The sequence below is a fragment of the Populus alba genome, chromosome 6 (assembly GCF_005239225.2).
Source record: "Populus alba chromosome 6, ASM523922v2, whole genome shotgun sequence".
In the NCBI taxonomy this organism is placed as follows: Eukaryota; Viridiplantae; Streptophyta; class Magnoliopsida; order Malpighiales; family Salicaceae; genus Populus; species Populus alba.
This window is the reverse complement of record NC_133289.1, coordinates 3089578-3111651: the sequence shown is the minus strand read 5'-3', so window position 1 is coordinate 3111651 and position 22074 is coordinate 3089578. Positions and strand designations below refer to the sequence as shown.

The following is a 22074-nucleotide window of genomic DNA, read 5'->3' as shown; positions in this document are numbered from 1 at the left end:
AGTTAAATGCTTGTTGACTGGTGCTGTGATTGAGCCAACATTGCAACTTCCTTTTACGTAACATATACCCTCTTCTTCTTATTATTCTTTTTATTTTTTTTGTGGGTTTGTTTTAAAATTCAATGGGTTAGCAATTCTGAATTTCCTTTTCTTCTGTGGGTGCTTTTGCAGGGTTTTTCATGTGGGTTTTTGCCTGCAAGTATTTGGTTTAAAAAGGAAAATAATTTGAAGGGAAAGAATTTGATGTTATCAAAGAATTTCGAAGTCAATTGCTTGAAAGATTGAGATATTCATGTTAGGAATCCAGCTTTGGGTGGTGGTGTAGCAGAGTGTTTAAATGGTAAGCCTTTTTTTGTTATTGTTATTGTTATTGTTATTTGAATTTACGGGTATAATGAAAAGTATGCTTCTTTTTGCAGAAATTGAGATTAAGAAACTTAGTATTTCGACAAAATTGATGAACTTTGAGAAAAAGTTTGATCCATATGGTGCAATGAGGACACCACTTTACCACACAACTACATTTTAGCAGGTAATGTTGTAAGTACCGATAGGATTAAAAATTATGCTTATTTATAAAGCTGCTTAATATAAGGTCAAATTCAAATTTGATTGTCTTGTATTATCCTTAAAATTCTGTATCAAAGATATAGCAATATCAGGAATAAAAAACTCAAGATTGTTATTATTATAATATATTTTTTTTATACACAAATAAAATTATAGAGATGTCAGAAAAATAAATATTCTTAATCTCTCTCTTTTATATAAAAATTCAAGTGTTATCTTTATCCATTGTGTGTTATAGATGACGGGGTAGATGAAAAGTGAAATTTTGATGTTTTTGTCATGTCGTATTTATAACGAAAATGGGGCTAGAAAGTATCAAGTTTGAACTGCATGTGATGAGAATAGGGATAGAGAGCTCAATTAATCATGGACAATATTAGTACAAGAAGCTTGTGCAAGTTCGGATGCTTTCGACATGGACGTAATTCCCTTTTTTATCTACTATTTTCTTGTTCGTATTTCATACATAACACATGCTTAACATCATTTCATATTTTGGGTTTTAATGAATTTGTTTTTCATGCTTTATATTGCATCCATCGGCTATAGAAAATGGTCAATATGAATCTATGATCATACTAGAAGTGGAAATCCTACAAGGGATGCCTTAGAAAGGTATACGTTAAGGTATACGTTTTGTTTGTTGGTCTATATAACGCTGGAAAGCCGTCTTCACAAGTATTTATAGGACCAACTTAGTTGTTTCTCCTTCCACCTCCCTTCTCGTAAGCTTATTTCTGTTCTTATTCTAATTTTTAGCCTCCTGGCAAAGCTAGAAAAAGGAGATCGAGCATTCTGCTTTACAAGTGGAATGGCTGCTTTGACTGCTGTCACTCATCTTGTTGAAAGAGGTGCTTTTCACTCCTTTGGCTGTCTCTTCTTTCCACATACAACCAGTATTTTATCCACCATGCCACACTATTACCTATGTTTCAAAATAGCCCCTGCCTGTTATGGTCTGGAGATCTGTAACTGGCTCTAAACATTTTGCCACAGGTTCAAGGTTATGAGGTCCATACTTAGCACATGTTTATGCAAACTTGTGTCTGTAGAATGTCTACTTCTTTCTTTCTTTTTTATTCGCATGGAGTGTTCAGGCCAGTTTGAGCGTACCTCAACTAATCCCCACGTTCCCTGAAGTTAATGACCAGGTAAACCTCTAGTAGCCATCAATATTAGCAACCTCAGGGCTCGAACCTAAAACCACATGGAAAGCAAACCCCTTGGTTTCAAGCTCTTAACACTGAACCACCTACTAGATGGTTTGTCTACTTCATTCTTAATATGGCCAGAGATAGTTAATCCAAAAGTTGCGTGTAAATTCTTATGTTAACCTGTTCAAATGTCATCTTAGGCCAGGAAATTGTTGTTGGAGAAGACATTTATGGTGGTTCTGACCGATTGTTGTCAAAAGTAACTCCAAAAACTGGAATTGTGGTGAAGTTAGTATGATTTCTTTATTTCTTGTTTATCATGGTCCTGCTGTATCTGAAATCTGAGATACTTATGCTTAGCAATGTGCAGATGGGTAGATACAAGTGATTTACATGAAGTTGCATCTGCAATTGGTCCCCGAACAAAGCTCATGTGGCTAGAGAGCCCAGCTAGCCCTCGTCAACAAATTTCTGATATTCGTGTAAGAGTCTTACTTTCTCAAAGTGAAGAAATTTGTTTGTCAATAAGTGTCCTTATTTGACCATTTGTGAGTTTTTCATATGGAAGTGTTTGCTGTTAATGGTTTATGTTATTTATATTATGCATGTATGAAAAAATGAAATTTGGTAATTGTGCTTGATACTGTGAAAAAAGAGAGTTATGGTTGGTATATCTTTTCCATAATTAAAAAGGTTGAGCAATAGTGACCCGTGATGCTGTGATATATTGTCCATAACTATTCTCCCCCTTTCTCTTTTTTATTATCAGTTTTTAAGTGCTGTCAATTGTTCTTGTGTTTTTATATCTGTGTTTTTTTACGATGGTTTGCTGGTCTTGTCAAGGTTTCAGAAAATTGCAAAGATGGCTCGTGCATATGGTGCACTTGTATTGGTAAAGAATAGTATTATCACAGCCGTTGGAACTTGGAACAGGTCTGGCCGATGTTTTGTGGTCCTAACATTTTAGGAACTGCTGTTCTTCCTAGTGCTTAGTTTTGAATTTTTCTTGTCCTTGCAGACACTGTGATGCACTCAGCGACAAAATTTATAGCTGGACATAGTAATGTCATGGCAGGCGTGCTTGTGGTAAAAGGTGAAAGGTTGTGGCTCTAACTTGTGTATTTCTTAGTGCAATTGTAAGGGATGTCTTTTGTTTCCTTTGCTATCTTGAAGTCTTTTTCTAATAATCGTGTACTTGTTGAAAATATTATGTTGATCTTTTGAGTGGAGAGCTTGTGAGCAAACGTTAATGCCTAACAATTTATTGCATTTGCAAACAGTTCATTCTGTTTACCTCGCACAGAATACTTTTTTGCAGAATACTTATTTACCTCCGGCAGGAGAATGCACAGAATACTTATTTACCTCGGGCAGGATAATGCACAGAAAATTGCGGAGTCTTTTCATCACATCCACGGATGAAGAAAGTAAAGTATGCTGGTCTTCCTGTTCATCCTGGACGTGATTTGCACTGTTCTCAGGTGTGCCTGACTTTAATTGTAGCTTAGATATGAACCTTGTTCTTGCAGTGTGAAACCTCTTACATAAGAAAGCCCTTTTGTTTGTTAACAGCTCTTGCAGGCAAAGGGTGCAGGATCTGTGCTTAGCTTTTTAACGGGTCACCGGCACTCTCAAAGCGCGTTGTTGAGACTACCAAGTATTTCAGCATAATCAGTTTTGGTAATCATTTTTCCTACTCAAAGCTTATCATGACTTGAAAATATTTTTGTGGGGGTAATATTTTAAAATCCAATTGATTAAACCCCTGAGAAATCTGCATGGTGAAAGATGATGTTGGAGAGACGGTGTTCTTTAGGATGCATTCACCACAATAAAAGTGAGCGGAGCAGCTGCTTTCGTATAAATTCTTCTGTCCATTTCTATAAATGGTATATGCAATCAGCTGAGTGGGTGTCTGCGGTAGTTTCTGATTTTTTATTTAAAAAAAATATTAAAAAATACTTTTTTAATAATTTTAATATACTAATATCAAAAATCAAAAATATTTTTAAAAACACACTGCACATCACGATAACAATCATAAACAAATCAAAACTACAAGATGATGCTTAGTGTTTAGCTAAGTGACAAAGGACGAGGCAAGTAGCATTGCTTTACGACTGCCCCTGAAGTTTTCCTGGGTACATATCATGGCAGCTAGAAAAAGATTTTGAAGCTGGGATGTGTCGAGCATTTTAAGATGCATTATCCATTTTTTCTGTTATATATATATAAACCCTAAATTTACTCTTTTTATACTGTTATTTTGGGTTTGAGTTAACCCAAAATAACAGTATAAAAATAGTAAATTGAGGGTTTTTTTTAATCTATTTAGACATTAGCTGAGTTATTTTCAATCAAGGTGAGCAATCAATCACTGTCATCTTCTTCCCAGGTCACAGGCCTGGAAACTCCTACGGGTCAACTTAGAAAGTACAATACTTGAAGCAATCATGCATACGGATCGTCTTGTCCACCTAAAATCTTAATTATTTGCTCCTTTTCCTGTACCACAATCAACTTCCAGTTTTTACAAAACCAGGCACAATCTTCATCATTTTATAATCATTTAAATAAATTAAATTACTTTATCACCTTATTTCCTTCATTAAAATTCATATTGAATATTGCATCCTCTATAATTTTTATCTCATATTTTCTTTTTAAATAAAGAAAAGTGTTTTTTTAAATGTTCTTTCAAGTTAAAATTATTGAATATGGAAATTAGTTTTAATATTAAAAATTTTTGAGAAAAAAAATTAAAACAAGCTCTTTAAAACCAAAGGGATCATGTTCAAAGATTTTCTTTATAGGCAACTCATAACTACAAATTCTTATTGTTTTCCCATCAAAAATTAAATTCACATCCGAAAAAAAGAAAAGAAAAATAAAAGAAAGAATCCAAAAACGTTGACCGACATTGGAGCAACTAGTACAGGAACAAAACTAGAAAGTCCCAATCAATCACCACCACCTGATCTCTTCTCTGGTCCCCACATCTCCCGCAAAATCCACGCGGCATGATTCCATGCTTCTTCACAGATCACACCCATAAAAATAAAAATAAAATAATATTCCTGTTCCGGATCAAAACGAAGAGAAAACTCTCTCTCCCTCTCTCTTCTTCTCTCTCTAACAAGTTTTATTTTTTAAGGTAAAACGTTGTATTTTGTCTAATTATTTTTATTATTCTGTCTTATATTAATTAAATTTTAATTTTTTATTCTGAATTTAGTTTTTTTTTTTAAATTAATGTGTGTGCAAGTGTTTTTTTTTTTAAAAAATTTGTCTGATCTGATATTGTTTTTGTTGTTGAGATTCTAGGGTTTTGGTTCTTTTAATGAATTATGGTGATCAATTGTATTTTTCTTGTGATTTTGTTGAACCATGACAGGGTGTGTTTGGTTTCTGAGAAAATTGAGATATAAAGAGAGGGATAGTGTAAGGTTTCTGAGAAAATTGAGCTGGAATGGTGTTTTATTATTTTTTTTTTTTTTGTAATTAGAGACCTGGGAGGTTTAAGTATTAATCTGCGTTATTAAGGAGAATCAGGGCTGTATGAATTGGAATACAAATCATTTGTATGAACTGTTTTTCCAATGTCAGTGAAAGTTTCAAAATTGAGAGATAAGAGGGAAAATTGAGTTTTAATTTGTGTTGTTAAGCTTGAAAAGGCATGAACTTCGGTGAAATAAGGATTAAAGACCTTTTTTTGGTTGTGTTGTAATTGGGGATTTAGGTAATCAAGCGTTAATCTATGTTAGTAAGGAGAATTATGGTTGGATTCAGTGGAATTCAAATCTCAATCGTGAACTGTTTCTTCACTGTTAATTCTGGAATCTGTCATTTGATTTTTCTGAGGTTTAGTTGCTGGTATTGATTGTTATTGATTTTTCAAGTCCAACTTAATTCTCTGTAAGGGACAGTTTTTTGCGCACGCACTAGCACCTTTTTCCTTTTGCTTTTGGATGAAACTGGTTGCGGAATTTACTTAGTTCCGGCCTTTATTCTAATTCCCGCTACCTAATTCTTTGCTTGAGTGCAGCCCTCTGATGCTCTACGACAATCAATTTGTTTTTGGCATTATTGACATAGCTGATTTTGATGGAAATTATCTTTGGTTTTTTGTTTACATCTGATAACATTCGAGGACTAATTCGTGGATATTGATTCTTGTGTATGCTTGTTTCAGGTTAGACCCTTTCTCATCAAATCTCAAGGCTTTAGCCTGTGAAATAAAATAAACTGTTGAAGGATATTGTGGCATAGAGAGTTATTCTGCTCGTTCTCTTTTTCATTTCAAATATCAAGAGATGTCAAGTGGACCAGTGAGAAGGGTCTCGCCAAAAGACATACAAGTGGTAAGCTGTTGATCTTTGAATTTTAGAGTTGATGAACTTTTGTCGTGTTCAATCTTGTTATTCTAATGTTAGCAGTAGAATTATTCTGTATAAGGTAAGCAGCCAATGGGGATTATTTAGTTGAAAATGCTGATATTTTTCGACAAAAAACTGTGTCCTGAATTAGTTTTGACCTTTGGCTTCCTCGAGCATCTTGTATAACAGCTGTAAACGTTTTCTTTGGTTGCTCCTCTGTTGGAATTGATCTAGCTGACTTTGGAGGAGATAGATGCAGAAATTCTTGAAGTGATTACATTTCTTCATTGCTAGAGAGCAGTTTCTTATGTATTACCCAACAGCGTGTTTTGATTTTTTCCTCCGGCCAGGCCTTGCCCTGATAATTTCTGAAATGGATAGTTGGAGTTTTAATAAGGAAATCTAGGTCCTTAAATTAAAAAATAAATCATAAACTGTAAATTTTGAAGTAGTAGCAGTTGATAATCACCCACATTTGAGCTTACATCTCAGGTTCTTAAGTTAGTGGAGTCTTCTGTCAAATAAACATACAATATTTACATTGTCTCTCCATGCAAAGGTCACAACTAATGATACCCATTGGGAATAAATCTTGTCTATAGATCCTTGGGAGTTCAAAGCATCACAGGTCCATTGGCCTTTTCTTAACACTATTCTAGCCATTCATGTTATACATAAGCTCCTAATATCCTCAAATTTGTGTTAAAGATTTTATAAACTAATGGACAATAATTATTGGTTGAAAACTTTCCATTTTTCCATGTCAAATGCTGTTGTCGAGGAAAAGGATTTGTAATAATTTTTAAAAATTTCTTGTACAAATCTGGTGTTTTGAATACTGATTGGATCATAGTATCTGGAGGAGACTGTGAATCAAAGATGAACATATTGCTCTTGTTTTGCCCTAGGTTCCATCAAATATTGTTTGCCTGCATGTGCGAGTCAGTTGGGGGGAAAAAAGAGATAGAATTTCTCCTTTTTATATCATGGAAATTCCCTGTCTGCAATTCCCTGTTTGCTATTGTCAGTTTGAACTGCATGTGATTTAGTGTCTTTTGGATACTGATCCACCACAAAGGATGTGTAAGGAAAACAATTTATTGACAAAAAGACTAGTCTAAATACTTGGCTGATAGCTTTGCTTTGTGTGTGTGTGTGTGTGTTGGCAACTCATCAGCACTTTGTCAATGTTAGCCATTAACATTATTTTCTCCAGCAAAAGATAGCTGTAAATAACTGAGGATAAGATAGTTTGGATATCTGCTATGCACAATCCGGTGTGTCCAATAAAATACCTTTATGAAGAGCTGTTAATTAGAGATTGTTACTCACATGTACCTTTTTCCTTGAAAAAATGGGTTTCTGCATCAGAATTCTCTTTTCTTGGAGTTGAGGGATTATTAAATAATCTTTAAAACTGTGACATAACCATGCTATCTTCATAACTCTCCTTTGGCTTATTGATGTTTGTTTCCAGGTGCAAAATCTCATTGAGCGGTGTCTTCAACTGTACATGAACCAGAATGAAGTTGTTGAAACATTGTTAGCTCAAGCAAAGATTGAGCCTGGTTTCACTGAACTTGGTAATTAATACTGGAACTCCTTTTTTACATGTTGCAGAATGTTTGATGATTAGATTCTACTCATGCTATTTTCCTATGGTGGCACCTTTGAGGGTTGCTAATTGTTTCCCTGATCTGTTGAGAGTGCTGATTAAAGGAGGGTTAGGGATGTATTGGCTGAGTTTTCCCAACCTTTTTTAGTGTCCCTAAATGATTTGTTTTTGTGTAATTATTTGATAAAACAGTATGTAGTCCAATGCTAATGGAGCAAAAAAACACAAATGATGGGAATAAAAAAAGGTGAAACCATCACTGAAATGGAAAATAGTCAAACCACAAGATTCTTCTTTGCTTTTCTCAAGATTTTTCAAGAGTCTATCAGTTAGTGAAAGGAACATTTCAGGCATCATTAGTCTCTCTGTCCAGATAGGAATACACAGAAAGTTATTAGATGTAGGAATTATTGGTGTTAAATAAAAATTCCTAGAGCTAACTCCAGCTTTCATTGTAAATAGGTGGTCAAATCTGTTCTTTCCTCTAAAATTAAAGTTGCAAAGGCCCATCAAATATGATTCCTTTTATTTTCCCCTTTGTCCATTGTCACATTCTTCTAAAACCAATATTTTGTATCATAGGAACAACTTCAAGTTTGGTGATCTTACTTTATTCACAACTTGTAAATTTGTTTTCCAGTTTGGCAAAAGCTTGAAGAAGAGAATCGGGAATTCTTCAGGGCTTATTATCTGAGGTTGAAGGTAAAGCAACAAATAGAGGAATTCAACAAGCTGCTTGTGCAGCAGGCACACTTGATGCGTGACCTGAATTCAACTGGAGTTGTTTCAATGCCTTCTTCTAATGGATCTCATATCCCACCAAGTAAGACTGTTTTTCTTCTCGTGAACATTTTTACTGCTGTTATTGGCATATCTAGAAAATTAAAATATATAACTTTCCACATAATTGGAAATCAGCTTCGCTGTTGTGCTTCCTAATTGTTGTGATTTGATTTCACAATCATTATATATCTTCCAAACAGACTGTTTGGTTGGAAAGAAAGCAAGGTTCTATAAGTGAGAGATTAAAGGAAAGGAGAAACGGGGGGCCTCTGTGGAGTTTTGTATTAAATCCACACCTAATACCAAGTTCGTGATGCATATTTCAAAGTTTCCCGAGTAATAGTGATTACAGTATAGTAATAACTGGTAGGCAGCAAATTAACTCTCTGTATCAGACTTCATACTGGTTATTTCCCCCTCGTTTAAATGATTTTGTAGAACATGGGAGTCCACTTGTGGGAAGAGTTGGAGGAATTGGATTTTTATTGTAGTGGAAAGAGCTTAAGGTGATTTCCTTGATTTTTGCCTTAAAAATAGACTTCAGAAAACTCTCAATCAATCAGTATTTGCGGAATCCACAATTTTATAAAGGTTTGCTTAATATAACGTGATAATAACACAATTTCCTTCTCTATTTTTGGATTTGAATTTGAACTTTTTGGAAGTCATTTTTGGATATCTCTTTAAGTTTGCTTGTGTAGGTGGTTTTTTGACATGTGACTAATTGATTGCTGAATGTATGTTATCTGAATGTCCGGATCAAAATGATACCATAGTGCATTTACAAGGATAGTTTGGTTGAGTCTTTTCTGTAGTTTCTTGGTAGAGCATGCTTTCTCCGAACCCTTTTATGCTTCATATGATTCGTACTTTTTTGGGAACTGATTTTGGTTACTTTGACAGGGCACCAGAATACTGCATGCTATGGTCCAGATCATACAGGACCAGCCTTGAAGCCAGAGAGCATGCATCACCCCATTGGCTCCAGTTTGACTAATGCATACACTAATGGTGGACCATCATTGCACTCAAGCATGCATGCTGCTGTTGAAATTGCTGCCCGTTCCAGTAGAATTGATGCACCACCAAACATGCTTTCAATGCAGAGCTCAAACATAGGTCTGCTGCAAGGAATGAATGGGGGAATGATCAAATCAGAAGCTGGTTATTCGGGTACATCTCCCTACATGTTTGGTGCTGATGGAAATGTCCTAGAAGCACGCCCATCGATTGCGGATGCATCTGTTGCATCATTCAGTAGTGTAGAGTCCAGTTCACAAGCCTTGAATGAGTCTATTCTGGATGCAGACACCTCTTCATTTGGATTTTTGAGTCAGATTCCTCGAAATTTCAGTCTTTCAGATCTGACAGCTGATTTTACCCAGAGTTCAGGTTTGTCTCCCTACCCTCCTGCCCTCTTCTCTCCATCTCTTTATTTACCAGCCCCTGACTTCCTCTCTAGCACACTTCTTTTGCACAAGATTGCTATTTTATCTGTTTGTTGGTCAACTGAAAAGCTAGGCAACATGCTTTTCAGCGGACTCAATTATAATCTGTTTAGGTGAGTACTCAGTTTGGGTGATTAAGTAAGTTGGCGGAGTCATTTCTTAATTTGGTCCTGTGTGCATGTAATGGAATATTTAGTAGACAATTTACAAATTTTACGCTTACATTTTCTGTTTTCAGAAATATTGGAGAACTACCCAAGATCACCCTATCTAGCAGCAGACAATGATAACTACCCAGATTCTCAAGAAAGAGAACATCCAGGTTATTTTATTTTATTTTAAGGCTTTGTAATATTTGGTACATCAGAAAGGAGGAAACTAATTCGGTGCCATGATTCTGCAGGAGACAACAGAAGGCTGGACACTATATCAGAAGGCATGAGTTATGATGATTTTGGAAGTGAATAACCATAAAATTTCCGTGGTGAGTTCTTTGTGCTAATTTTTTTTTAATTTGTTGAGTTGCTTGTGCTGCTATTGTTTACTAGATAGTTATCTGTACCATTTACCAATCAGCTAAGTATACTGTGATACATCTTTGCTGCATCAGAGTTAAGTTCTGTCTCTGCGCTGTCTCTATATACCTAAGACTGCTAGAAATGGTTCTGTCTTCATGTCATATATGTTTGGATTGATCTGTGTTTGCATCTAACTTCAGTTTTTATAATTTTCTGAAAGAAAAAGGAATTCATACTGGCTTTTTTCCACAAACATGGAATCATGCATAGAGTCGCATTGCTGTTGAATTTGTTATAGCATTTACTTTGTTTTTTCATTTTTTTTCCCTTTTTCAGTTTTGTTATTGCAGGTCCAACTCATCCATAGAACAGGTTTGTAAATAGCAATTTAGCATGGGAGAAGCTTCGGAAGTAGACCAGCAGGAGATTGATTGGCGTGTGTAAGATTTCGCTGACTGCTGTATGTAGTGATGACTCTTGACATTAGGATTCTTTAGGGTGAAAAAAAAGTTCAGAAGAATGCAACAGATTACCTTTTCAAGCACCATGAGAATTCATGGTGATAATTTATACTATATCTAGGTGTTTGCAGAAGCATTTATTTGCGCTCTGGTGTGGTTGCTTTTGTTGATTGGTCTTTTGCATTAAATAAAATTGTGTTTTCATTTTTTTAATTAGATTCTGAATTTGATATAATTCTTCTCTCTGGGGCTTGACATCAGAATTTATTTATTTTTGTAACGAAACAAAATAATTGATTCTTGTAATATAAGAAATAATTAATTGTCTTGGCTGGTGTTGATCAAGCATATTTTAATGTGTTTTTTCATAAAAATAATACATTTTTTCTCAAGAATTTTCTTTTCTTATTTACGAAATGGACAAAAGATTGAGATAACGATGAATTTAAAAATGGAGGGATCAAATATATAGTTTTTAATATAATTATTATTAGTAAATTAATTATTTTTGCTAAACTACAAGGATTAAGCTACTCAAACAGATTTGTTATCCATCAACTAATGCAAGTTGTGTCAAGAGTAACAGTAGGTTCCTAGGGCTGAAGTTGCAACTGCACAGATTACTCCCTTACCTGCATGATATCGACCCAGTAAAGCTCATTGGATATTTTAGTATTTGATAGATTCGTGTAAGTAATGAAATAGAGAAACGTGAATCTGTTCAAGGGAGATGAACTTGGAAAATCATAAAACTAGTTAAGGAACCTGAAAATGATACCGGAAACCCTCTTCTCCAATTACATCAAACATCCTTTTGTAGTGTATTTGAATGTGAACAAGGTATCTGAGAGTGTGAACTCTAGCTTCTAATGAAATTTGAATGGGAACAGACTACATAGTCTGAAAACATGGGATTTGGGACACTGAAATGATAAATGTGTTTAACGTATCAGTTTGGTAAGATAGAAATTGAAACAGACAGAGAGAAAGGGAAGCCACTTGTTTCAGCGACCAATATGGGCCTAATCTGCCAATCAGTTCCACCATGAAACTCGGAGTCAGTCACATGTAAATGCATTGATGAAAGAAGACAGTTAAAGACCATGCCAACAAAAGCAATGACCACGCCCTTTCATTCATAGAGAGACAGTCTAACCAGTAACCATCCATAACAACATCGTCCATGCAAATGCTTGATTCAACCGCAAACAGGATGATTTCACTTTTTGAACTGCATTATCTTTATTCTTTTTTATATATTTTGGACTGTTTTAATCTATCTTATTACCAGGTGTTAGGATTAAACTATTACAGACTAGCAATTACAGGCGTTAACATTTTATAATTTTCCTTGGATCAACCCCAAAACTCTTCAGAAGTTTCATTTTCTTGTAGTTTAATTGGCAAAAACAAAATTGGAAGGAAATATTTTCTTGTGAAAACTGTATACATGAAGCAACTCTATTCTACACTTCTATTGATGAGCCTGTATTAACCAGCATTAATATCTAGAAGGGGGGGAGAAGATTATCTGAATTACATTGTAGAAAAATCTCCCCGTGATTTATCAGACCATGGTAGTAATGCCATTGTATCTAGGTCTAGTTCTATCTGGTGAAAGCCCTTCTTCCATAACTTTCCTTTTGTTATTGTTGGGTTGTTGTAGTAGTGGTGATGGTTGTGGTTGTGGTTGTGATTGTGCCTCTGGCTGTGGCTGTGGCTGTGGCTGCTGTTCTGACTGAATTTCTGATTTTTCAAGCTTTTCTTGATCTTCTTGTTTTTCGTTCTTAATTTTGGTTTTCATCATGTGAGGTTTAAGCCTATTCAAATCAGCCAGTCGTACTGGCTTCAAGAAAAATTCCTCTGCTCCTTCCTCTAAACATCTGTAATGAAATTATACGCATTAGTCAGTTCCTTGACATCAAAAAATCAAATGGTATATTCCTCAAATTTTTTTCCACAAAAAGGAAAGAAGAAAGAACCCAATTCTAGCTTGATTTTATCTCTTCACCTGGTGATCCTTGAAGGGACATTTTCAGATGACATGATGACCACAGGTATGTCCCTGAGAGATGACGATTCCTGCAAGATCAGAAGAAAAGGAAAAAAAAAAATCCATAAATCTCTTTAACTACTATTTGTTTTCTTGGAAAATAAAATAAATGTGCATTAAAAATCTTCGATGGGTGGCATGACAGAAGAAGGTACCACATGAGAAACAAAGAGAATCTCTGAATATCTTGAGCTAGATTTGTTTAGATACAAAATAGGTGGCAAAGTGTTCCAATAAGATTTTCTTCGAGATTCTCAAGCAAGTGGGCAATAATAGGGCACATGTTGACAACAGCTAAACTAACGACCATCATTTTGGACACTGAAAGTTTTCAAGCTGGGAAAGAATTTTGAAGGTACCCCTTTAGCTAGAAATAGAAATGGGAAAAGATTGAGAAAAAGAAGAGGGAATATATGATTGCTCAAAATGAAGACAAGAGAATAGAAATCCAAAAAGCTTACCTTTACTTTCTTGAGCAAATCATAGCCTGTCATGCCGGGCATACAGTAATCTGTAATGATAAGATTCACTTCCACTTCCTAAAAAAGCACAAAAAAACAGAGAAAAAAAAATCAGAAACCCAGAAAAGATGGAAAATTATCAAGAAAGGAGAGGAATCTCTGGCATTGAGAAAGGAAAAAATGGAAAAAACAGAAAGGAAAGAAAGAAAGAAATTTTACCCGATGATCGTTAGGAGAAGCCGAAGGTACTGTATCTGGGTTGCTCTGGTCATCTTCTTCATGTAATCCCAGAAATTTTAAAGCTTTACTACCAGAATCAACTGCAGTAACTGTCATGACATAACGGAAGGCATAACAATCAGAACCCAGGAAAAAAAAAAAAAAACACCTTAAAAAACACTAAAAAGAAAAACAGTTACAACCCGTTTCATAAAAATCATTCCTTTTTTAACCAAGAAAGTAAATTTAGTACCTTGATATGATGATGTCTTGAGTAGCCTCTCAATCAGCTTTCTATCTATCATGCTGTCATCAACAGCTAAAACATGAAACTGTGAGCGTGAATCTCCTGTTATTGCCATTGCATCAAATTCTAGATCCAATATGATCACCTCAGCAGAGCAAAAATATAGAAGAGAATTTTTGGTTTTTGCTTTGTTTTAGTTTCTGTTTCTGTTTCTGTTTTGATGGTTTGGTTTTTGCGGTGTTGTTTCTATAATGGAATAAGAAATAAGAGGGAGGAGAGAGGCCTGTTTTGTAGCAATGAAACGATACCTTCCCAACAAAATCCACACACCCCACAAAGCAAGATCCGACCAGATTTCTTTTCAAATCTCGCAAATTTTCCAAGTAGATTTTAGAATTGAATTACAGGGTAAGCAATGCATTAAAGAAATGCACAACGACCCAATAGAAATAAAAATAAAAGAATAAAATAAACAAATAAAATCTTTATGGGAAATGTTGAAGGAGACGGGAAGATGGGGAGGTCGGTTCAAATTACATATGGAACCAACCAGCGCGTAGAACATGGGAGATGGGGAGGAGGAGGAGGAGAAGGACTACACAAATAAATAAAGAGAGGGAAGAGAGAAAATGGGGAGAACGGTGAGAAAGTTTTGGATTTAAAAAAAAAAAAAAAAAAAAAAACCCTCAAGGGGTGGAAGTGGGACCCATGAAAATCCTCTCCAGAGATACAGGTGATGTAAGCATAGTTGCCTTTTTCTCCCTAATGTGAAATCATGTGGCTCTTACCATATCTTGAGCAGGTGGGGAGGGCAAAGAGAGGCCAATTTTCTGCCTTGATTCCCTTTTAAGATTTGCTTCCCACACACACACACACACAAGCTCATAAGATAATCATAAAACCTTACTGACTATTCATTTCTTTATATCCATCCTCACTTCCCATTCATGTTTTCATGTTCAATGCGTTCATGCATCTAACCACACTCTGGAGCTGGAGAGCTGGCAATTCATCGGTCTTCTTAGCACATGAAATTTAAATATTTTATCTGATTGAGGTACAGTGATGAAAGGTGTTTTTAAAAAGATTATATATATTAAAATAATTTTTAAAAATTTTAATATTAACTCATCAAAACCATAAAAAAATACTAAAAAAAAAAGTAGTTTGATGTTTTTTCAAGGCAGGTTTATCTTTCAAAATTATCCAAAAGTGAAAGTTGTTGCACTCCTAAACGGTTCTTAAAATGTAGTGAGTAAAGCAGTTTAACTTGTTTTTTAAATTGTTTTTTATCTTAAAAAAGGATTAATTTTATTTTTAGATATTTTTTTGATGATTTTGATATGCTGGTAAATAAAATTTAAAAAAAAATTGTATATCTATTCAATTAAAAATATATATTTTGAAAATTCACACCGGTCACCGTACTAAAATATTTAAACAGTTTCGTAGATGTTTTAATAAGGTAAGGTGAGTCGGGGTCCCTCGAAGGAAAACGAGGGGCTGAATTTTGGAGAAAGCATGTCGCAGTAATGGGGATCGAGGCAGCATATAAATTGGTATTGGTAAAATTTATCACAGCTTGGAGAAGGACTGGTAACCCTTTGGGATGCCTAGTAAAGTAACTGGTCCCCGGATTATCCACTTTTTTTCTTGTTTTATTAACAACTAGAGTATTTTTGGAATTTTTTTTATCACTTGAATTTAAGTGTTAATCACATTGAAACCTAACAATATTATAATAAAAAAGAGAAGAAGTAGGGCAAGGAGGGTGGTCAGATTTTCATCATGTTAATGATATTAATATTGATATTGTTCTTGTTCTTATTGTTGTTATCGATAATGATGTATTAAAAAAATTCAATTAATCTAGGAATATAATTCTAGATTGGATAATCAGTTAATTACTTTATCTTAATAATCTTATTTATTCTTTGTAGTTAAAGTAGTTGATAACTTATAATTGGTATTTGGTTTATAACTAGTACTTGTAAAAAAATCTTTTTTAGTAGAAATAAAAACTCTTCGATGCTTAAATAAATATTGTTTTTTAGAGAAAAAATATAATAATATTATAAAGAAAAATGTTCTGGCTATGAACATTTGACTTAAATTATTTATAGTGTATTTATAGCTTACGAATCTTATTTTTTTATGAAAATGAGAGGATGGAGTGTTATTTCACCTTTATAATATTTTGAATTATATTATACTCAGAATAATATGTATTGAATCAATATAAAATATTAAGAAATTCATATGGGATCTCGAAAAAAAATATATGGCCAGTACCAAGCTCGAGCCATTAGAAGTGAGAAATAGCTCTAGATGTGCTACTTGGACCTAAACATATTGGGCTTGATATGTGGAAGCCCGAGTCTATTAGGGTGTTAGGACGCATCCCTCATGATCAAGGGTACTAGGCATGTTATACTCACATTGGACGTGCACCCTGCATGGGCTCGAGCTTCTTACCCGAGGCTCCTTGGATGTTAGGTTGGAGTTTGACACACAACTCACTTATAAAACCATGATAGATATTGATTAGCAATTTTGATGATCAATCAACATGATTTTATCATGATTTTATAATTAAATTGTTGTGTAGATAGAGAATTTAAGCATTAAAACAAGGTGAGCAGTGGGTCTCATTTGCTATAACAACTCAGGAACCAGCGAACGAATTTAAACAGAAGAACTTATTTAAGCAACGAATGATAGGTAGAAGGATTGTATTAAAAAAAATTACAAAAATAGAGGGACCTGAATTGTTGACGCGAGGAAAAACAAGAACACGTAGCTTCACCTGGAGACTATGAGCTTCTAATCGTAATTAGGTAAGTTTTAAAAGTGTATTTATTTTTTAAAAAATATTAATTAAGTGATTTTAATTTCCCAACATAAAAAAAAAATAATAATAATAATAATAATACGTTGTATCCCAGATACACGGTGCTAAACACGCATATAATTGAAGAAATAACTTTTTCGTACGATAATAACAGCACGGATCCTCACATGGAAACTGATGACTATTTTTCCTTGAAATTTCGAAGTTTGAATTGTAGTAGATTTTTTCTAGATCTCAGAGGGATTTTTCTCACCTCGTTCAAGATTTGCTTGTTGCACGAAAGACACGTCGAAGCTGATTGATTCCTTTCTCACTCTCTAGAAAGCCACCAAATTTCTTCGAGATAGCTATCAAAAACAGGTCAACAAATTCCTCGTCAAATATCATATCTTTGTGATTAGACCCTCAATCTTCTGTCTACCATGCTCTTAAATTTCCACTGCAATTAGTAAGTAGAGTTTAGACCCATTATTAACCAAGACATTTGCGATTAGTGAGGTGATTAATTAGGGGAGAGAGAGAGAGAGTGATTTGTAGTGGGCCAATGGAGCCTGGAAAAAGCTTCAAATTCCCTGCCCTTCTCTCTCTCTCTCTCTCTCTCCCCCTCTGATTGCAAATTTAATCCGGTAAATGATGAGGAAAAGGGGTCATCATTTTGATAATCCGCGTTAACTTTCTTGATTATTGCAGCTGCTATGATTTTTCTCCCCTGCCTTTTGAAAAGGCCATATTTCCGTTCTCATAATCTTGCCAGGGGACCTCGGTGAATCAAGAATCATGCACCTGCTTTTGAATTTTAAATTGTCACGTAGTGTTTTATCTGTATCGGAGAAATCTGCACCCGGAAGTCACTCGAGAAAATAGTATGCATACATGGATAAATACGCGTGAGAACTTGCGTGCATGAATGGATACTATTCTCCAACTAGAAGCTTTACAATTACGAGGTGCTGCTTAAGTTGAATTCAACTTAGTGCCTGTTTGGTAGCGTGTCTGCGGGTGAGGTAGAAAAGCAGAACAGTGGAGCAGCAAAATGGTGGGACCCATCAAATTCTCAGCCGCACCATATATTTTGGAGAAGCAGCAAAATGCTGCTCGTGGGGTAGAAAAGCAGAACAGTGGAGCATGGCTCCACTGTTGCAATAGTGCGAGTGAATTAATTCACTCGCACTGTTACAGTTTTAGTTTGTTTTTTTTTTTTTTTTTTTTTTTTTTTTTGAAAAACATTGCAAGAAGTTTAGTTTTTTTTAAAAAAAAAAAATTAGTGCAATTAATTGATTTTACTTGCATTGTTCACTTGAACATGAACAGTATTATTTTTAAAAAAATTAGTTTAAGGTGAATTAAATTTACTCGTATTGTAATCTCAATTTTATTCCTGATAATATTTTACTTAATTTTATTGCACGCTCAAATAATTATTTTTTATGTAGTTCTTGTCGAATGAATTTTGTACATAATAAAATTGTAATTTTTTTTAAATGTGTTTTACTTGAAAAACTAGTATTTAATATTATTTAACAACACTACATAAAAAAGAAATTCAGTTTTTTATTTTTATTTTAATTGTGTTTTATTCAAAAACTTAAAAGGAGATCGTTTAATGACGTAATAAAAAAATTCAGTTTTTGTTGTTGTGCGCTTAAGAAACCATGAAAAATATAGTCCTTGTTGGATAGATTTCGTATGTAATGACATTGCACATAGTTTAATGGAAGAATAAAAAATATTTGATATCAATATTATTTATTTCATGATATAATAACAGTGGTTAAATCTAAAATATTTAAATTAAAAATCATTAATATATATATATATTAATTATTTTATAACCTCAATTTGAAAAGCATTTTTTTTACCAAACATATTAAACTACTTTTTGTTCAACCTCAATTTCAACCACAGTTTTAACCAAACATATATTTTTTCAAACCAACCTCAACTAAAAGTACTTTTTATAAAACAAATTTTCTAAAATCGCAACCACAACAGCAACCTCAATACCAAACAGACCTTTAATTACCTGGCTATAAAACAAGGATGGAATTAATGTGAATCTTGGGTCACGGGTCAGGAAGGTTATTCTCAATTTCTTATTAAAATAATCAAAATGATATCATTTAAAAAAAATAAAAATAAAAACAACAATGATTATTTTGATCGAGTTTTAACCAAATTTTAATGGGTTAATCCGGGTCGCGGGTCAACTTAAATTTTTTTCAAGTCATTCAGGTCAATTTCTTCCTTTATTTTATATGAAACCCATACTGATTTAGTTTTTGAGTCGACTTGTCAGGCTGGTCTGAATTTTATAACAATACTTAAAAGGTATTCAATTTGACTCTTTGTTTTACTATTCCAGATAAAGTTATCAAGCTCAACCAGGTTATAGGCTAAGTGGAATAATTCATTTCAATTTAAAACTACGGTGTTTTATAAAAAAATTAAGTTAAAACAATATTATTTTGAAAAAAAATCAAATCAAGTTTTGATTGGGTTGCGGGTTAACCTGCCGAGTCGATCGGATCACATCAAGTTAACTCTTACTTGGTTTAATTTAAAAGTCAGCTTATACTTGGAGTTGGGCTGACATATTAAGCCGAGTTTAATAACACTAGTTCTAGTTTCTTTTTCTTTTTTTGTTTTGTTTTTTTCATGTATAAAAAGAATACCCAAATAAATTTTGGGTGATGCTTAACAACGTATTGTCTCGATTAAATTTTGGACAAATGGTCAACATAACCTGTATATGACGCATGTATTGCGCTGGTATGTATCTACGAGGTCCTTTCTACAGATATTAATGGAGGAAACATTCTACATCCATGAGAACGATTGAGCACAGTTTTGATTTCACACCGAAAGCAAACTTTTCTAGTTATTACAGTTACCCGCTCGAAGGAAGAAATCTTGCAAAAAGTCCAGACATGCATGGCCATGTAATAACTCATTATATCCGTTTGATCTTGACTCGATTAATGATAGTTTAGTTTTAATTTTTTAACCAGGCATGTTTCTATTTTTTTATATTTATTTTTTTAATCTTAAAACACTAATTAAACATGCATGATGAAGAAAGACTGGAAAAATCATTAAAAAAATCCTAATATTTTTAAATAATTAATTTTTTTTTATTAACATGATATCCAAACTAGTTTATGTTCACTTTAACTAATTTTACAAACCCTGAAGTTAATGACTATTTAAATTTTCAACAACCTTGAAATTTATGAGACTAAAATTAGTAATTTATAGAAAGTAAATTTAAAACCTGATCAGTTAAATTACACCCTTGAAATTTTTTTTTTAAAAAAAAAAATTAAGTCAATCAATTATCTGACATAAAAGAATAAAATATGAAGAAAATTCCCTTACTGGAAGGGCATCACTACATGGCTAGCCACATAGTAACATTATAGAAAAAAATGAGAAAGATTCCCCGACACACTTTAATTCACTGTACAACCTGTCACACACAATCCGATCCTGCAAGATTACAAAAGCTTGTCTAGTGGAGCCACGTAAGCAATTGCCAGACATTACATATGACATGATCCCTTCTACTTAGCTCCATCAATCCCTATAGTATCAAGATCTCTTTTGTTTTTTACAAGCTATTAAACCGGAAATTAAACCGGGTCTATTAAAAAAATTAAAATTAAAATAATATTATTTTAAATTCTTTTCAAAAAACAAATCTAATTTTTACTTATATTATTTTATGGATTGATGTGAAAAGTAATTTTTTAATAATATTTTTAATTATGAATAGATTATATGATTTCAAATCAATTAACAAAACGAAGTTTAATATGAGTAAACCAGTTTTACAAATTAATTTTTTTTTATTGATATTGATTTTATTGACCAGGATGACATGATTATCATCATGATCATGATCATGTTGCTAGGAAAGGTCTTTTGTTGATATGTTTGGTTCATGGTCACTTGTGCATGGATCCATTGTATGGATCATATATGATTTTATGATTTGAAAAAAAAGGGTTTTTTCTTTTTACTGTATACAAAGAAAAACTTGAACCCTGCAGTCCAGTGGGATATGGGATAAATGATACCAAAAATAATCTATGTCTTGTCTGGCAATATAAAATTTAGTGATGATTTAATTCAAGTATATAAAAACTAGTTTCAGAACATTTTTATTATAAAATAAAATAAAAAATAGAGTTAATATATTTATTTAAGGTGTATTTGGAAATATGGTGCAATTTACGTTCTTAAAAATTTTGAATTTTGAATTTTTTTTACTTAAAATGAATTTTTTTTATATTTTAAGATTATTTTAACGTGTTGATATTAAAAATAATTTTAATATATTTTTAAGCGAAAAATATTTTGAACCGTCACCGCTATCACAATTACAAATAACCTTCTAATATTGTATATTAGTTTTTTTGTATCTTTTAAGAATTTTTCTACTTTTATATATTATTGTATTTTTATTTTTTTACCCATGTTTCTCTTTTATCATTTTTTTTTAAAAGAAAAAAGCCCTACAATTACTAGAAGAACAGTTAATATTAAAATTCATTAAAACATCATAAATCACCCCCCAAAAAAAAAAACTAGAGAGAAGAAAACGAAAAAAATTGAGAAATATAATAACAACTTGTAAAATATAAAGGATACAATATACTTTTGTAAAACCTATATATATATATATATATATATAAAATGAAATAGAGTTGCAATAAGACATGGTTTTTATGACTTTCCAACTGTTATTTTTTTTAGATGTTTTAATTTTTTATATTTTTAGAGATTTGTTAGAAAATAATATAAAACTAATATTAGAATATTAATCAATAGTTTAAATATTTAGATTAAGATGGTTCTTTGACATGATACCAGAGTTTCATTGACCAATCAAATCACGGATTCTAATGTCAGCACCCTCATTATATTTGATAAATTAATTTAATATAAAATAATATGGGTATGTACAAGTTTAATAACTGAACAGATATAAATTTTAAACTTAAATGCTTTTCATTTAAGAAAATATATGTCAAAAAATAATATAAAATTATACTTAAAAACGTAATAAGCTCAATTGGCTTTAACAATATATAAGTAGCAATTCAATGTTTTCAAATTTATAAAATATCAAAATCATTTATATAAAAGGTAAAAATGTAACTCCAATACCACAAAATATAAACCAATTACGTGAACCCAAAAGTTACCAAACCAAACCCCTCCGGCCAGTAATTATAGCATGCCACCATTGAAGTGGCAAAGATCACCCCTTTGTCCAGCAAAAATCGCTGTAGATGCACACAATCACATCTAGGCCA

The 22074-nt window shown here is 33.0% G+C and overlaps 3 protein-coding genes across 6 annotated transcripts; 2 read left to right on the top strand and 1 right to left on the bottom strand.

Moving 5' to 3' along the window:
- The first annotated feature begins 45 nt into the window (after positions 1-45).
- On the top strand, positions 46-3181 carry LOC118053136 (cystathionine beta-lyase, chloroplastic-like). 4 transcript variants are annotated; one of them, XR_012170128.1, is made up of 8 exons: positions 46-340; positions 420-532; positions 1330-1421; positions 1925-2012; positions 2095-2206; positions 2568-2657; positions 2743-2824; positions 3043-3181. XR_012170128.1 is itself a non-coding variant. In XM_073409914.1 (8 exons), exons 3-7 carry the CDS (start codon positions 1382-1384, stop codon positions 2783-2785), a joined length of 366 nt encoding a protein of 121 aa, XP_073266015.1. In that variant the 5' UTR covers positions 46-340; positions 420-532; positions 1330-1381; the 3' UTR covers positions 2786-2824; positions 3043-3181. The 4 variants fall into 4 exon arrangements, 2 of the variants coding, with proteins under 2 accessions (XP_073266015.1, XP_073266016.1); XR_012170129.1 differs by having other exon boundaries at positions 2743-2817; positions 3043-3096; XM_073409914.1 differs by having other exon boundaries at positions 2575-2657.
- A 1356-nt stretch (positions 3182-4537) lies between these two features.
- LOC118053048 (uncharacterized) lies at positions 4538-11138 on the top strand. Its single transcript, XM_035064184.2, has 8 exons — positions 4538-4878; positions 5917-6085; positions 7578-7683; positions 8356-8538; positions 9402-9890; positions 10185-10268; positions 10350-10430; positions 10801-11138. The coding sequence occupies exons 2-7, from the start codon at positions 6038-6040 to the stop codon at positions 10412-10414; spliced, it is 975 nt and encodes a 324-aa protein (XP_034920075.1). The 5' UTR covers positions 4538-4878; positions 5917-6037; the 3' UTR covers positions 10415-10430; positions 10801-11138.
- A 1146-nt stretch (positions 11139-12284) lies between these two features.
- LOC118053098 (two-component response regulator ARR9) lies at positions 12285-14491 on the bottom strand. The gene is made up of 5 exons (XM_035064257.2): positions 13912-14491; positions 13659-13768; positions 13440-13517; positions 12937-13007; positions 12285-12808 (listed from the first exon to the last, which is right to left on the bottom strand). Exons 1-5 carry the CDS (start codon positions 14018-14020, stop codon positions 12493-12495), a joined length of 684 nt encoding a protein of 227 aa, XP_034920148.1. The 5' UTR covers positions 14021-14491; the 3' UTR covers positions 12285-12492.
- Between the last annotated feature and the right edge of the window lie 7583 nt (positions 14492-22074).

Coding starts and splice junctions, on each gene's coding strand:
- LOC118053136 (XM_073409914.1), top strand. CDS start 1,382: ATGGCTGCTTTGACTGCTGTCACTCATCTTGTTGAAAGAG. Junction 2,013..2,094: donor AAAACTGGAATTGTGGTGAA/GTTAGTATGATT, acceptor AGCAATGTGCAG/ATGGGTAGATACAAGTGATT. Junction 2,207..2,574: donor AACAAATTTCTGATATTCGT/GTAAGAGTCTTA, acceptor TCAAGGTTTCAG/AAAATTGCAAAGATGGCTCG.
- LOC118053048 (XM_035064184.2), top strand. CDS start 6,038: ATGTCAAGTGGACCAGTGAGAAGGGTCTCGCCAAAAGACATACAAGTG. Junction 6,086..7,577: donor CGCCAAAAGACATACAAGTG/GTAAGCTGTTGA, acceptor GTTTGTTTCCAG/GTGCAAAATCTCATTGAGCG. Junction 7,684..8,355: donor GCCTGGTTTCACTGAACTTG/GTAATTAATACT, acceptor TTTGTTTTCCAG/TTTGGCAAAAGCTTGAAGAA.
- LOC118053098 (XM_035064257.2), bottom strand. CDS start 14,020: ATGGCAATAACAGGAGATTCACGCTCACAGTTTCATGTTTTAGCTGTT. Junction 13,518..13,658: donor CTTCTCCTAACGATCATCGG/GTAAAATTTCTT, acceptor GTGCTTTTTTAG/GAAGTGGAAGTGAATCTTAT. Junction 13,008..13,439: donor ATTTGCTCAAGAAAGTAAAG/GTAAGCTTTTTG, acceptor CTGATCTTGCAG/GAATCGTCATCTCTCAGGGA.